The sequence below is a fragment of the Dryobates pubescens genome, chromosome 19 (genome assembly GCF_014839835.1).
Source record: "Dryobates pubescens isolate bDryPub1 chromosome 19, bDryPub1.pri, whole genome shotgun sequence".
Classification (NCBI taxonomy): domain Eukaryota; kingdom Metazoa; phylum Chordata; class Aves; order Piciformes; family Picidae; genus Dryobates; species Dryobates pubescens.
In genome coordinates this window covers 12,889,019-12,905,592 of record NC_071630.1, presented here as the reverse complement: position 1 = coordinate 12,905,592, position 16,574 = coordinate 12,889,019, and the positions used below count along the sequence as shown (strand labels likewise).

General features: G+C 42.3%; 1 protein-coding gene across 2 annotated transcripts in view; it reads right to left on the bottom strand.

Annotated features, from left to right (window-relative positions):
• Positions 1-227: 227 nt before the first annotated feature.
• Positions 228-16,574, bottom strand: part of BANP (BTG3 associated nuclear protein) — a 164,217-nt gene continuing 147,870 nt past the window's right edge. For both annotated transcript variants that reach the window (XM_054170127.1, XM_054170128.1), the window contains exons 12-13: positions 4,861-5,004; positions 228-542 (exon numbers count right to left, since the gene is read on the bottom strand). In XM_054170127.1, the coding sequence (XP_054026102.1) occupies positions 471-542; positions 4,861-5,004 (216 nt within the window). In that variant the 3' untranslated portion in view covers positions 228-470. The remainder of the gene's footprint in view (positions 543-4,860; positions 5,005-16,574) is intronic.

The following is a 16,574-nucleotide window of genomic DNA, read 5'->3' as shown; positions in this document are numbered from 1 at the left end:
TTCTCTACGTGGTAAAGCAAGTATTGCAAAGCAGCAATACACCTCCTAAGATACCTTGCAGACATTCAAACGGCGTATTTCACAGAAGAAATGAATGGGGTGAAGCATGAATTTAGTCCCACTGGATTTCTTTCCCCTCTTTTCTGAAAGATATTTTATTCCTCTTCAAGTGTACCTAAGGGCACAAGGGTTTGGGGTTTATTTTATTTTATTGTTTTTCTCTATTTTATTTTTTTTTTCTTTTCTGAAGGCCAGATCCTCAATTGATGTAGTGGTGCAGCTCCAGCTTCAGAAAATGGCTCTGATTTATGCCAGGTGAGGACAACCAGATCATGAGAACTCGGCTCCTTGCAGGAGATGTTTCAAGTGTGACCCTGAGTCTACTTGGCATTTCCATTCTCCTGTCGTTGCACGAAGACTACAGCACTTAACTTCTGACATCTCGGTTGACGCAGCTTCTCACAATTCTCTTACTGGATTTGGATTGCTCCGTGTTCTATCTGCATTTCTGGCTGGATTGCTGATTGAAGGGTGTCAGTGCCCTGCAAAAGGAAAGATGGGATCAGGAAATCGATACCGGAGTGCTTTCCATTGGTGCGGCCAAGGGCATGGGAACATATTATACTAATACAAAGTTCTTGCATATACCAGTGCAAAATCTGCATGGATATCAGCCCTGTGGGAAGAGCTGAAATGGGAACACAGTTACAAAGGCACCAAAAATAACATAAAGAGCTCACACGAAGACTAAGTAGACTCATGCCCTTCAGGCTGGAAGGAGAAGGCTAAAATAATGAAACCATGATACAGATCTATACAGTTAGGAGTGGCACAAAGAGAGCAAACAGAAAACAATTACTTCCTTTCTCTTCCAAAAAAAGAACCAGCTCTAAAAGGGGAACAAAAGAAACCCCATGTCTGGCACAACACGTGTGGAAGCTGCTGAAAGACTTGTCCCATCACGCTGTACATACTGACAGCTCTGGGCTGCAGAGCTCAATAGGGCTATGGAAGGAAAGACCAACAAGGTTGATCACAGAAAACACAGCAGGAAGTCCCAGAGTGACAGAAATACTGGAGGTAAGGAGAGTGAAAATTACCTGTTTGCTTAGAATTTCCCCATCTGGTGCAGGATATGGTTTAAAATTGCTGACTTTACCCTATTTTGTGTAAAATGAGAGGAGTGCTACTACAGTCAATTCTTTTCTCCAATGAAATTCTTCCTACAGGCCTGATTCTACCCTATTGCCAAGCAAAAATAGTCTTTCACAAAAGACTTTAAAGCAAACACAATTGACTTCAACTTTCAAAAGAAGTCTGCTTAAAAATTCAATTACAGACCAGTAGTCTGACCATGCTGTGAAAGGATAATCCCACAGTGAACAGGCTTCTTAGCCAAATTAGCTGGAGTAAGCAAAACTAGACTATGAAACAAACTCCATCTCTAGAGCCATATAAGATGAATAGTGTTTAAGAACGGCTGTATTAGCTTGGATAAAGTCCATCACACCCAATAAGCCTTCCCCTGATAGCAGCCAATATCACAAACATAGATAAACTACAAGAAAAGGGCAAGCATTTAATGGTGTTTTCCTGTACACTCCCCAAAATTCCAGAGATCTGCCCTTGATGGATTTTCCCTCCATAAATACATCTAATAGAAGCTTTATGTAACACCCTGGATACAGGATTAGTTCTGGGGCAGGAGTTCTGTCAGGAAAAAGTCTCACTTTGAAGCTCTGCTTGAAGCTCTGCTTTATGCTCTCAGATTAGATGATCCCCAAAGGCCCAAGGGTGGAAATTCAACTAGATTTCCCATCCTTTAAATTTTACTGTAGAGTTGCCACTTATTTATTCAAATGAAAATAGTGGCAGTTTAAAATCATACAATATTGCTCCTAAATTGAGGGTTTGTTGTCAAATTGTTTCTCTTCGTCCCTCTGCCTTGCTGCCAGTAACAGCACACAGCTACAGGACTTTTTCCTGTCCAACTTCACAGGTAATTTGACCTTTATTTAAATGTTCAGTAAGTTAGTGGCAAAGTTGTGAATAATACTATAATAAATAATTCTGTGAGACTGCTAAACCTAATAGCAAGTAAGTTTTCAAGTGATCATCAAAGCTTTCTTTCCCATTAAAAAGGAAACTGTAGTGAAATAATATGATTATCAAATGATAGTGACAATTGCAGTACTGAATATTCATCCAGCATCCAGGCCAGAAGCAGAAGACTGCCCAAAAGGAATAGAACCCTTTAGATATGGAATGATGTTTTTATCCAAGTCTAACAAAATTCACCATCAGCACATGAATTTGAACATAGAATTGACCCAAATCATTTTTGTCATCATATCACATTTTGTATTTCTAGACTCTCCAAGCTGCTGTTGACTTGAGTACTGTGTCCAGTTCTGGGCCCCTCAGTTTAAGAAGGAAATCGAGACACTTGAACATGTCCAGAGAAGGGCAATGAGGCTGGGGAGAGGCCTCGAGCACAAGCCCTATGAGGAGAGGCTGAGGGAGCTGGGGATGTTTAGCCTGGAGAAGAGGAGGCTCAGGGGAGACCTCATTGCTCTCTACAACTACCTTAAAGGTGGTTGTAGCCAGGAAGGGGTTGGTCTCTTCTCCCAGGCAACGAGCACCAGAACAAGGGGACACAGTCTCAAGCTGCACCAAGGGAAGTTTAGGCTGGAGGTGAGGAGAAAGTTATTCACTGAGAGAGTCGTTCGTCATTGGAATGTGCTGCCCAGGGAGGTGGTGGAGTCACCATCCCTGGAGGTGTTCAAGAGGGGATTGGACATGGCACTTGGTGCCATGGTCTAGTCATGAGGTCTGTGGTGACAGGTTGGACTTGATGATTTTTGAGGTCTCTTCCAACCTTAGTGATACTGTGATACTGTGACTCATGAAACTAAACCTAACTCCCCCAAATGATTTCAATCTATGCTTCTCTCCATACATGCACTTGAAATTTTATGCCAGTGAAACCAGTTTATTTGTTAACAGTTTGTGTTTATAGGCATGGTTTATTGCTGCCTGCTTCAGCTGAAGTGAGAAATTCATTTCAGGGCTTGTAGGGATAGGATTAGAGCAGGGTAGATTTAGACTGGACATTAGAAAGAAGTATTTTACTGTGAGGGTGGTAGAGCACTGGAACAGATTGTCCAGAGAGGTGGTAGATGCCCTATACCTGGAACCATTCCAGGTCAGGCTTGCTGGGGCTCTGAGCACCTGATCTAGTTGCAGATGTCCCTGCTGATTGCAGGGCAGTTGGACTAGATGACCTTGAAAGGTCCCTTCCAACCCAATGCATTCTATGGTTCTATGATTTTAGTTTGCATAAACTGAGGAAATATTTATGGCAAACTTATTTTTAGTCTTGTCCTTTTTTTGCTTTCATGCTCTTCTTATTTCACATTCCTTTTCTGCTTCCCTTTAGCTTTGTATAAACCTCTGTGGTTAACCACAATATTAAAAACCTAACAGGGTGCAAAGTGTCCCTGAAGAGAAAAATAACTCCTCCAGTAGCTGCCAGTCATGTGGGAAATGGATGCTGCTGTTTATAACAGAGGTTCAGAACCTAGAGGTGCTAGCTGAGAAGGGGGGACAGGCATGACAACCAGGCCCAGGAGAAGGTCTGTAGGAGGTAAATGTGAGAATTTCCAAGGCCTGCAGTGAGGACAGCAGCACAAGAAACACCTCTTATGACCTGCTACCTACATACTTTATTAACTGCATGGGACCAGCAGTACTGGAGAACAGTACTGTATTGTAAGAAATAAGACAAGATCCCTTGTTGTCCTCTGTACTCTCACAGGTGACAATAGATAAAATACTGAGAAGGTTTAGTGCAGAGAAAAATCTAGCAGAAAGGGAATAAACTTTTAAGAGATAACACAGTCTGAAAAATACTTTTTGGATAGCTTGCAAGCAAGTTTTTGCCCTGTCCTTTAACATGGCTCTCAGCCTTCAAGGATGCAGAAGAACAATAATGACCAAAATAACTCTTCACTAGAGGCACTGAGCAGGAACATAGCAGCAGGAACAGCCAAAGACAAATACCTTTACCAAGATTATGGTTCTTACTATAAACTATTGCAGTGTGCCCAGGTGGCCAAGAAGGCCAATGGCATCCTGGCCTGCATCAAAAATAGTGTGGCCAGCAGGAGCAGGGAAGTCATTGTGCCCCTGTACTCAGCACTGGTTAGGCCACACCTTGAGTACTGTGTCCAATTCTGGGCCCCTCAGTTTAAGAAGGACATTGAGGCTCTTGAACGTGTCCAGAGAAGGGCAATGAGGCTGGGGAGAGGCCTTGAGCACAAGCACTACAAGGAGAGGCTGAGGGAGCTGGGGTTGTTTAGCCTGGAGAAGAGGAGGCTCAGGGGAGACCTTATTGCTCTCTACAACTACCTGAAGGGTGCTTGTAGCCAGGAGGGGGCTGGTTTCTTCTCCCAGGCAAACAGCACCAGAACAAGAGGACACAGTCTCAAGCTGCACCAGGGGAAGTTTAGACTCGAGATGAGGAGAAAGTTCTGCACAGAGAGTTGTTAGCTGTTGGAATGTGCTGCCCAGGGAAGTGGTGGAGTCCCCATCCCTGGAGGTGTTCAAGAGGGGATTGGACGTGGCACTTGGTGCCATGGTCTGGTAGTCATGAGGTGTTGGGTGACAGGTTGGACTTGATGATCTTTGAGGTCTGTTCCAACCTTATTGATTCTATTCTATGATTCTATCCTTTAAACACTTTTTAAAAGAGGATCTCAAACTCACTGAGCTGGCAGTGCTTGTGGATAGATGTACAGTTCATCTGACAGATGTTTCACTCAAGTCAAGCACATTCAAGTGACAACAATGTACACATACTTGATTAGTGGCAGAGTGGTCTGTCACTGGGGTCAGCTGCACATACTGGACTTGGATATCGCTCCCTTGGAGTGGGGATCCATCAATGCCCCCTGCCGCAGGCTCCGCAGACGCGACAGCGATCAGCTGAGCTCCCTGCAGCACCTGCAGAGCGAGAGATGGGAGAAAACAACCCCAATCAGAAATGGATTAGCAACCACCTAACTTAAACCAGATGCAAAACTGAAGAGCATTAAAAAGAAACAGAAGAAAACTCCCCTATCAGTAACAGTTGCCTTAAATCTTGTGGGTTTCTGAGCGGACTTGGTACATATCTGGAAGGGTTCCCAGATGAAATGCTCATCATGTTTTGCCTGATGAGATTCACAATTCTGTTACTGATTATTGCAAAGACTAATTGGGACAGACTGAGCAGGTTACACGAGGGTGGGATAATGTCAATAGCACACCACGATCACACTTGCACTGTGACACAGACGCAGATCCAACACACTCCTCACAGCCACAGGCACTCAACTTCTGACAGTTTATTACAGTGATGTTTATACTCCTGGTGTAAATTAAGGTGTAGAATTAAGAACATCTGCTAATTAATGCTTTCTCTAAACACATCTGCATTTGACTGGTGAAGAATAAGTCCCTTATAGGCTTCAAAAAGACCCCAGCTGATCCATCTAAAAGAGCTTGCTTAAAACTATTGTTGTGATTAGTCTAATTCTGATTTGCTACTTAAAACACAAATGATAATGAAATAGAGGTATGCAAACAAGGAAACCCCAGTTTCATTTCTTAATTCTTCAAATGCACATATTCAGTTTTAATTTCTGTGTGCTGCAAATGGTGTAAATTATGATATCTGAAACCTCAGCAAACAAAAGACATCTTTCAAAGGAAGGAAAGAGAACAAAGAACAGAAATAACATTCTTAACAAAGGGTTTTTCTTAACTAAGTCTGATTTTGCAGCTGATCTGCAGGTGGGTGGCCATGCAGGAGTGGGTAGAGCAGAAGTTCTCCAGGGAGTGTGGGAGGCAAAAGGTGACCTCCATAACTGACTTTCATGGGTGTTGTCAGGATTTTATAGGGATCTTGGGTGTTCTGAGATACAGTCAGCATCAAACTGCAAGAGGATGCTACAGTTCTGGTTTTACAGGGGTAAGCAAAACTCGCTCATCCTATGGGACTTGTTGTGGAATGATGTCCAAACCACATCACAGTCTGTCCTATCCATTATCTGCAGGTTTTCAGTGGAATTTGTCTCATTTATTTCTGAACTACAAACTTCAGAACATCTGTGAGTAACTGAACAAGCCCATCTAAAGTGGCAAGTTTGGTTATAGCCCTTGGATTTGCAGTTGCAAACCCTTTTTCTTCCACGGTGCCCTTATAAAACCAGATATCCCCACTTCCTCTAACAGAGGAGAAAGGTCTCAGAGGAAGAAATTATCTCAAAAACACATGTTGCTAGAAAGACAGACAGACACAAACAAACAGAGTAAGAGCACAAGAGTTAGAAGAACAGAATGCACAGAGTGGATTCAAGATTCATCAGTATGTCCACGCCTCCCCAGATAAAAACAGGATTTAACTTCAGCCCTGTAACTTCAATCAGCTTCACCTGCTAGCTTTGTTCTGTTCCTTTCACAAGTTTTCTATGAAACTACAGCAAGGCTGCAAAAAATGAATGACATAAAGGGATCAATGGCTTTACATAACATGGACTTTGTGGAGGAGCTGGAGAGCAGAGCCTTCCACAAACGGGGCAGGAGCAAATATAGGGATTTTCTTTGGCTGCTCACTTAACTTCCAAACCAGCATTTTAACTTTGTCATTTTTACCTGCCCTTGACCTTAAAACAGAGGGAATGTACCACAAAAATAAACAATCCTCTCTGAAAATGAACTTCTCTTCCCAATTCCACTGGGCTTCTCTAACATCCTGCCTTACTGGTTCAACACAGGTAACAGAATATCATTAAACTGTAAAATAATAAACTTCACTTCTAACAAAATGGATTAATTTATGCTTTCAACACAGAGAACAAGCAGTTTGAAGTCACCCTTCCCTTTCACTTAGGCACAAAAGCATGGAAGTATCCAGTGTGGGGTGTTGCTCAAGTTAACTCTGGCTACTGAGAGTTCAGGTTAAGGGTGAGAATGATCCTAAAAATCCTTCTGTTCTTTCAGCTTGCAGTTACAGCCATGGATAGTGAAAAGAAGGTTTCTAAGAAGGAACAGAACACTTTGGGAAATGTTTGTAAGATATTTAACCATCATTTCCAGATCTATGGCTTGGAGAGTGCCTGAAAGCTACCAGTGCTCTCGAGACCATTCTGTGACCCAGCGCAGTCTTGTCCTAAACCTTATTGCCTCAAAGATGACCACTCTGCATGGTGATCCTGGTGAAGACAACTTGCCTAAATCAAAAAGTAAGGACTAAAGAGCCTCTTCTCCCACTATTCTAATCACCTAACACTTTCAGACAGAAATATGAATGCATTTCTATTAGTTTTGATTTTAAATAGTCCTAGAAATACTGGAAAGGAAATGATTTTGTGCAGATGTTGAAAGTAAGTGTGAACTCCGGGCATCGCTTGTGAATACAGAACCACAGCCTCTCTGACCAAACATTTACTTACCTTAAAGCTCTGCAAGCTCTCACAGGGATGGAAGAGCTGACAGATGTGATAGAACAAGCCAAGGCACAGACTCTTACCCACTCAATGCATATTGTGCCCATATGGACCATCTCTGTCCTTCTTCCAGCAACATGAACACAAATGCAGGATTCATGATCAGAACTGGAGCAGAAGCATGGATTCTTGCAGTGGTGTCATTCCACTGACCTGCATATTTGCTTTTTAATTTGGATTCTTTCCCTCTTTTACCCACTTTTTTCCCCTCTTATCTCTTCAAAGTCTCAATGACTTGAGACATGCAAGCTACCGAGCCTGAATATCCTGGGCTTCTAGTTTTTTGTCCCTTCTTCAGTGAGATATTTGCATACAAAGCAAAATAATAAAATTAGTATTAATAATGAAAAACAGCTCCCTTCCTTTCCATTTAGAGGCTATTTTAGCTCATAACTAATAGTTCCCATTTAGCATTCAACTGCCAGGGCAGGAAATAATTTTCTTTTAAAGATTAAAATGTAGTAAGATTTCCTTCACTTTCCTCCAAAGTTTATTTCAGCAGAGTTTCCAACCACGGTTCAACTCCCATCAAGTCCTCTACTGATTTTACTTATCACCGACAAATATGAAGCCTGTAACTTAAAATATTTCTCTAGACCTCAAACCCTCAAAAACAGGTAATTGTGTGGGCACAGCTGAAGTCTGTTCACCAAAACAAACCAAAGCCCATCCTTAGTCTGGTCCTTGCCACACCAAGCTTCCTAAAAACACATTCTTGCTGCTGTTGGTGTGAGCTTTTTTATTAATCAAGGCAAGCACATGTGTTTGCCTACCCATAAAAAGCTCAAAGACAAGGCAAACTGGGATCTTGGTATCTTTTTCCCATCATTTCTTCCCATTTCTACTGCAGGGATGTAAGAAAAGAAGAATGTTTCTTTACCAAAAAACCCTAGGGTTTGAGTAACCAAAAGTGGTTGTGTACAGAAGGTGCACATCTGAAAATCCAGCAAGGAACCATTTCAGCCAAGGTTGTGCAAAAGAAGAGTTGTGCATAGGAGAAAGGCAAGATTGCAGAGAGGTGCTGTGGCCAAAACACTGACAGTGTGGGCCCCAAAGGGTCAGTATGGTCACGAATTTTGATGATTCCTGGTACAATACATGCCAGCACTTGAAGAAGTAGAGCAAGACGCAGCACTGAGAAACAAGTCCAGTATGGAGGCCACTAAAGTATAAAGAAAACTCAGTAACATCAATAGAAAGACAACAAAGCTGGTCAAGGGTCTGAAGAAAAGGTCTTGTGACGACCATCTGAGGGAGCTGAGGTTGTTTAGTCTGGAGAAAAGAAGGCTGAGGGGAAACCTTCTGGCTCTCTACAACTCACTGAAAGGAGGTTGGAGTGAGGTGGGTGTTGGTCCCTTCTGCCAAGTAACTGGTGACAGGATGAGAGGAAATCCTCAGTGCACCAGGGCAAGTTCAGGTTGGACATTAGGAAAAAATTCTTTACTGAACAAGCGGCCAGGGATTGGAACAGACTGCCCAAGGCAACAGTGGAGTCACCACTGTGAGGTCAAAAAATGTGTAGACATGGCACTTTAGGATATAGTTTAGTGGCCACAGGAGTGTTGGGTCGATGATTGGACTTGATCTTAGAGGTCTTTTCCAACCTCAGTGATCCTGTGATTCTATGATGTAGTTTACATCCTGCTCTCTTCAAGCCAGGAGTTCTGTTTAACTGAGGTCAAGTGTTTTTTAAAAGCTCCCATGTGATGGTGGCTGATGCAAAGTTAGCTTGCTGATTTCACAGCCCAGTTCCAATAAAACTGATGTATTAACACAACAAAAAAGAGCAGCAGCAAAGAACAGACTGACCTGCGTGTCCTTCATGCTAAGATGAAGCAGTATTGATGGAAAACCACTATAACCCTTGTGCTGTATTTATCTATCCCCTATGTATATGAAGAAAGAACTGACATACCCTGATGATGTGTTATCTTTCTGGAGAAACACGCTCACATTCAACCTGCAATCCTTCAGAGCTGACAATATGGACCAGGGATCACCACATACTGCTGCACACTTCCTGTGCTCTACTTAGAAACTGAACAACAAGTATTTTGACAGACTCACAAGACAGTTTTAAGGACTTAAAAGTTTTATCTTCCAAACTTTTTGAAATACTAACAGCAATAAGACTGAAAGTTCCTCTTCCAAAGAGATAAGGAAAACAGATGGTCCACAGTGCTGCAGAGAGCATCTGCAGCTTTCCTCTCTCATTAACTAGCGATGGGAAGCATACAGAGGTGCGAGGAAGCACATAGAAGATGTAACCTGACCTTTAGATCAGTTTTTGGCAAGCCTCATTTTAAGCAGAAACCTCCAAAATATGAGGGCCACTCTTCCTTTTAAGGTGTATTTTTACGGCTGCTTTGTGTCTGATTTCAAATTACTATGATGACACTAAAGGAAAAGAGAGCAAAATTCCTACCAGTCACATTATTCCCTAAGTCATTACAGACACTGATTTCTTATTTTTCAAGTTGAACTTGTTCTATCATTTCACTATTACCAGCATCACCACAAGAGAAGAACCCCTCCAAGCTGTGTTATGTGCTCCAATAATGTGTTCCATATCCAGCCACAAGTTTTCAGAAACCAATGGATTTTTCTGGTTTACTGTTACAAAGGGCTGACCATTACCTAGTTTGTCTTAAATGGTGTACATTAAAGACCCTTGCACAAAGCAGTTCCCTTGAAAACCATGGCTGTTTTTTGAAGCAGAACATCTGGAATGGAATGGAATGGAATGGAATGGAATGGAATGGAATGGAATGGAATGGAATGGAATGGAATGGAATGGAATGGAATGGAATGGAATGGAATAGAATAGAATAGAATAGAACAGACCAGATTGGAAGAGACCTTTGAGATCACCGAGTCCAAGCTATCACCCAACACTATCTAATCAACTAAACCATGGCACCAAGCACCCCATCCAGTCTCTTCCTAAACACCTCCAGTGATGGGGACTCCACCACCTCCCTGGGCAGCCCCTTCCAATGACCAATCACTCTTTCTATGAAGAAATTAGAGGCCACCCCATCTTTATTTCACCTCCTTCCATTGACAGAACAGCTTGGAGGATCTAACACACTGCCCCATCATCTGTGTCTTCTGCAGGACAGGTTTGGGTGGTGAGAGATGGGATTTTATCTTATTAGGCAGAGGACTAAAGGTTCACTAGTACAAAAAAAATTAGTTCTGCAATATTTATTTCTTAGAGAAGTACATTATTTTACATCTAGCTTTATTAGAAGGCAGGTTGAGTTCATCATATCAAGTAATCTAGGTCAGAGCATAAAACAAGCTGTTATTTTCATTACTTAGCATTTAATTACACTGCCAGTTACATATCACTAATTATCCCTTTTCTTTCCTATCTTTGATTAAAATACTGAACAGCTTTAGTCCACGATATTTGTAGGAAAACACCAGAAAAATACAACTTGGAAGGCTGGAGATTGCTTTTTGCAATATAGCAGCTAAATTCTGTATAAATTAAATGTTGCCTTCAGTCATTTACTACAGGGCTACAGCCATCAAGGCACTGAGCAGATCAGGATGTGGAAATAAACCCCAAATGGTTTTAACTGCCAGTCAAGCTGACCAACCCAACCCATTGCTTCACATGAAGTATGCTAACATGTTTTAAATCTTCACTAATTACCTCAAAACACTTCCTCCAAGCTGGGCATATTTACCAAATTAAAAGCACACTGTTCAATGTCTGTGCTCAGACAACTGATGCCAAAGATTCAGCTATGATGTTCTCTTTCCGCTTGAGCAAGATACCAGGTTACAGAGTGGGCTATGCAGGACCTGGGAAGTGACTAAACCCTGCATTAGGCACTGGTGAGACTGCACCTCAAATACTGGGTTCACTTTCGGGCCCCTCACTGCAAGAAGAAAATTGACAGGCTGAACAGGTCCAGAGAAGGGCAATGAAGCCGGTAAAGCTAGAGTATGAGCCTTGTGAGGAGCAACTCAGGGAACTGGAGTTGTTCAGACTGCAGCAGAGGAGACTGAGGGGAGACCTTCTGGCTCTTTACAACTCCCTGAAAGGAGGTTGGAGCCAGGTGAAGGTTGGTCTTTTCTCTCTAGTGTCAAGTGACAGGACAAGATAAAATGGCCTGAAGTTGCACCAGTGGAGGCTTAGGTTGGGTATTAGGAAAAATTTCTACGCTGAAAGAGTTTGCAGGCATTGGAAGAGACTGCCCAGGGAGGTGACGCAGTCATCCCTTGAGGCATTCAGGAAACATAAAGACATGGCACCTTGGGACATGGTTTAATGGCCGTGGTGGTGTTAGGTCAACCATCGGACTCAATAATCTTAGGCCTTTTTGAACCTTAATGATTCTACAAAAAGAGGGAGGGGAAGCAGAGTTCTGTGAGACCCAGTAGTAATGAAGTGACTAGCAAAGTCAGAGTCCCCAGATCATGTGGCACCTTCCACCACTTAAAATCAAACTGCTCCACTTCGCTGCCCTCAGATATTGAGGTGTTGTATGATAAGGGTTCTGCAGAAAATTACACTCTGAGAGCCTTGCTAAGGCTAAGATAATACATCCCCATTAACATCCCAGTGTGCTTCCTTTAACCTCAAAGTAATTTTTATCTACTAACTAGAAACTATATAAAAAGGATCCCCTGCTCTTAACGATTAGGCTGCCACTCTGAAGTTAACAATCTCGTTCCTAAAGCTTCACATGCAGTCATTCCTTACTCCAACACACAACCTGCACCAAAATTTGCTATTTATTTCCTACATAAAATGTGCCAATAGAAAAATAAATTCAGCTTACATGCAAGTCTAATATATGGGCAGTTTGTAGAGGGAGCAACACTCCCTGATGTGCAGTTCTAAGTGTGCTGAATTGAACCATGCAAAAAGTGACCTTAAATCTGTCAAAACTTCATTAACTAACACCCCTGCAGAGCCATATAACCCGGAGCACCTCCTTTAAATTCCCCAAACTAAGAGGCATGAAAAGTGAACCTGATTTGAGCTCTACCAAGTGTGGAAAAATGAATAATTCCAGAGTACATTTTTATCAGCAGTATTATTTCCTTGCATAACAAATAATAAACCATCTCATCTGCTTCTACTCTGAGCGTTTGCCACAGCACAGCTCTGCTCAGGAATCACAGAATCATTAAGGCTGTGAAAGACCTCCAAGATCATCACATCCAGCCCAACAACCCAACTTCATCATGCCCACTAAACCATATCCCAAAGTGTCCATGTCTACACCATTTTTTAACACCTCCAGGGATGGTGACTCCTTAACAATCCTGTCATTCTAAAAACTCGTGAGGGTTTTTACATCTCTCCAGGTTTCACATCTCTCTCCAGGTTAAGTGCATCCTGCCTCAATGGCAGTGAACACATAAAGACAAAGGTGTACTTGTTCCAAGTAGCTCACACTTTACTGGGTCCACAAGCAAACTGTCACATGGCAAGTTGGAGGTCCCTCAACAGCTCCTTTGAGAAGCAGCTGAACACAAAAGAGGGATCAGTGTAACTAAAACTTAATCCATGCACTGTTACGCTGGCTGAGAGGGATGAAGAGTTAATTACTAAGAAATAAAAGCTGCAATCAAGGTTTGTGTCATGTGGTCTGAACACAATGAGATCATATGGAATCCTATGTGAAAGCAGCCCACATTTACATCAGCAGTGTTTTATTTTAACTCAGTGTCACAGGTAGATGAACACTGATGTATCTGCCAGCATCAATGTGGAACAAAGCAGAGTTACTGTCTCGACACACTTTGTGGTCACATCCCATTGAAGCCAAGTGGTGTCCTTCCTTAGAGTTCAAGTCAAGACATAGGCTCAACCCCTATAAAATGACATAAAATATACCAAAACAAAGCTCAGACTTCCACTGAAAGTACACCTCAAACTAGCAGATGTGCACAACTTACTTATAATTAATTGGCAGAAGAAGAGCAGATGTAATTTCAGTAAAAATGACTTGGTTTTGGAAAGAGGAGTTACCTCATCTAAATTCACTGTATCCAATTAAAGAGGCTGTTTGGAAGTAGGAGGCTGGTAAGGGAATCATACCTCTGACTCATCTCTTGCGTGGAGATACCCTTAGGAAAGCACCCACCATGGGAAACATCTCCAAACAACTTTGTTGTTAACTCTTTTTTCCGACGTTGCACTTCCCAAGCCACAGCCTACAGTTTAATTTCAGTTGTTCCACAAGAGGTGGTTTGATCATGGAATCCTAGAGTGCTTTGGATTGGAAGGGGCCTTTAAACATTCCTGATCTACCTGCAGCTTCCAGAGCTCCACTAACTTTTTTACTTTGAGGGTGACAGAGCAGGGGAGCAGGCTGCCCAGAGGGGCTGTGGAGACTTTCAAACCCCACCTGGACATGTTCCTGTGCAAACTGATGTAGGCACAGGAGCGTTGGACTAGATGATTTCCAGAGGACCCTTCCAACGCCTACCATTCTGTGATTCTGTGATAAATTAGGTACTTTGGGTATTTCCTGCCCACCTCCTCTGAAGGCAAGGCTCTAAGTTAATCAGACTCCTCTCTATCTCATCTGGTGAGCCAATGCTTTACATCATGCACAAACGTGGAGATGGGACTGCCAGGTAATCAACCCATCCCAAATTCTTTCATACATCCCCATCGCCTTTAGGCAGGAAAGGAAGACACACAAAAAGGGCACAAATCCATAACTAATCATTTCAGCTCGGCTCAGCCTTCCACATTGTTACAGCTTGCAAAATCTTGTGAGCTAAATCACTGCAAGAACAGTAAATACAATCCAAACCTATGCAATTGCAACGTTTTGTGATGGAAGAGCTTCACATGAGCAGTAAATACGGGAAAATGGATGGAATGACTTCCAAAAGGAAGATTTATCAAGAGCAGACTATTAAACCTCTCTGATAGTTCACTATTTTGAGCAATGCTCAAGAAGCCTTTGGCTTCAGTGGGGTTTTTTTTCCCAGCAGAATGTTATTTTTGGGTTTTATTCAACGCACAACTGAGTGCTATTAAGAAATGGCTGGATAATTCAGTGACAAATACTACAGTGTCAAAGAAATCTTACTAAGCTGGAGCTGCCGAGTGCAAAAGCTCAAGAAACAAGTCAGACACAAGTGACCCAGACTCCTCTGACTGACCTGCACTGATAAAAGCTCTTCCAGTGAACAATAAAAAAAAGTGGTGATTCACACAGCATCTGCCTGGTGGGAAATTTTGTGTTGTGACATAACCTAGCCAGGAGAGGTTAGGTTAGGTTGGGACGGGAGGGGATAATTCAGCCCTAAGGGGTTGTCTTCCTTTACATTTTGATGTGATGAGTCCCTGCTAGTCTCAAAAATGTAAACATGGCTTTAAAAGTCACCATGCTGGTCCCCATCCTCCAGTCTCAAATTCCTTTTGGGATTAGTTATGCTTAAAACAAAAGGTACAGAGAGATGTTGAAGTACTTTCTGTATTTACTATGAAATTCTGCTAAAGTCTTCAGGCAATTTCAGCAGAAATAGCATTCAGTCATTTCATAAATAACTAGAAAGTTGGATTTGGACTCTCAGGGCTGCTGAAAGGGTTCATCTCCCCCAATGAAGCTAGCAGTAAATATGCCACATACAAACAGTAAAGAGCAGATCATCGAGGATCTACCAGAATCACACACATCTGGTATTTTGCTTACAAAGGTCTAAACCAATTTATCAGTTTCCCCTCAGAACAGTGAGTTTACTTTGATTCCAGAAAGAAGATACTTTTTTTTTTGGGGAGGGGGGCAGGGGTGTTACTGCAAATGTTTGCATCATAACTGGCAGTGGTTGGGTTTAGGCTTGGGTTTTTTTAATGCAAGCAAAATAACATCTGAAAGTTTGGCTTTTGTTGCCTGGGTTACAAAACATTGTTCCTACTGTACTCTGCGGGAGCTGATTAGGCTGGAGAAATATGGATGGGAAAAACATCCCATATGCGACGATGCCATGAGCTCGTTATGCTCAGAGGGACAGAGGAGTTCTAGCATTGCAATGTGCAGGGAAGAGTCCTAGGGAAAAGAAAATTAATACATACCTCTTGCATTTTAATTATGAAATGATGTAATGGGCTCGGTTTATGTCAATCAGTATCAGAAGGAACAGGCTCAGTTTATATCCATCAGTATCAGAAGTACACAATGGATCCAAAGGAACAGCAGAAGAAGGATGGTAGGAACAACGGCGGTGAGGAGTGAGCTGTAACCCTGCCTGAGCTATAAATCAGAGCTTGAGGAAAGTTATAAGCCAGCACTTGTCAATTAAAAATTACTTAAATTAGAAATCAACTCTCCTGAGGATTACCTGAATTACATTAATAAGTTTCTTACTGAAATTTGCACACACACACAAAAAGAGAACACTGCAGACATAATGCAAGGCCTAAAGGACAGGAAAAAGTGAAAACCTGACAGAAGTTAAAGAATAGATTTGACTGCTCTGGGGTTTTTCCCTTTTACAAGCCCAACACCTAAGGAAGATGCTCTCTGATCTGCACAGACAAAAAAGGAATCCAGAATTTCAAATCACAGAATTGTTTTGGTAGTAAAAGACGTTTTCAGATCATGAAATCCAACCATTCTCTCACTTTACTAAGTCTGGTGCAAACCATGTCCCCTCACCCCACATTTCTGTGTCTTTTAAACCTCATCAGAGATGATGATTCCACCACCTCCTCCACCTGGGCAGCCTTGACAACCCTCAAAGGGAAGAAATTGTTCCTCATGTCCAACCTAACCTTCCCCTGGCACCACTTAGGACCATTTCCTCTTGTTCTATTATTTGTTCCTTGGATGGACCCCCACCTAGCTTCAACCTCCTTTGCTGCAGGCTGAACAAGCCCAGTTCCCTCAGCTGTTCCTCACAAGATCTGTTCTCCAGACCCTTTACCAGCTTTGTTGTCCTTTTCTGGACATTCTCCAGCACTCAATATCCTTTTTGGAGTGAGGGTGCCTGTACAATGGTTTTGGTCTTCCACCCAGATATCAGGAGAGATAGGAAGAA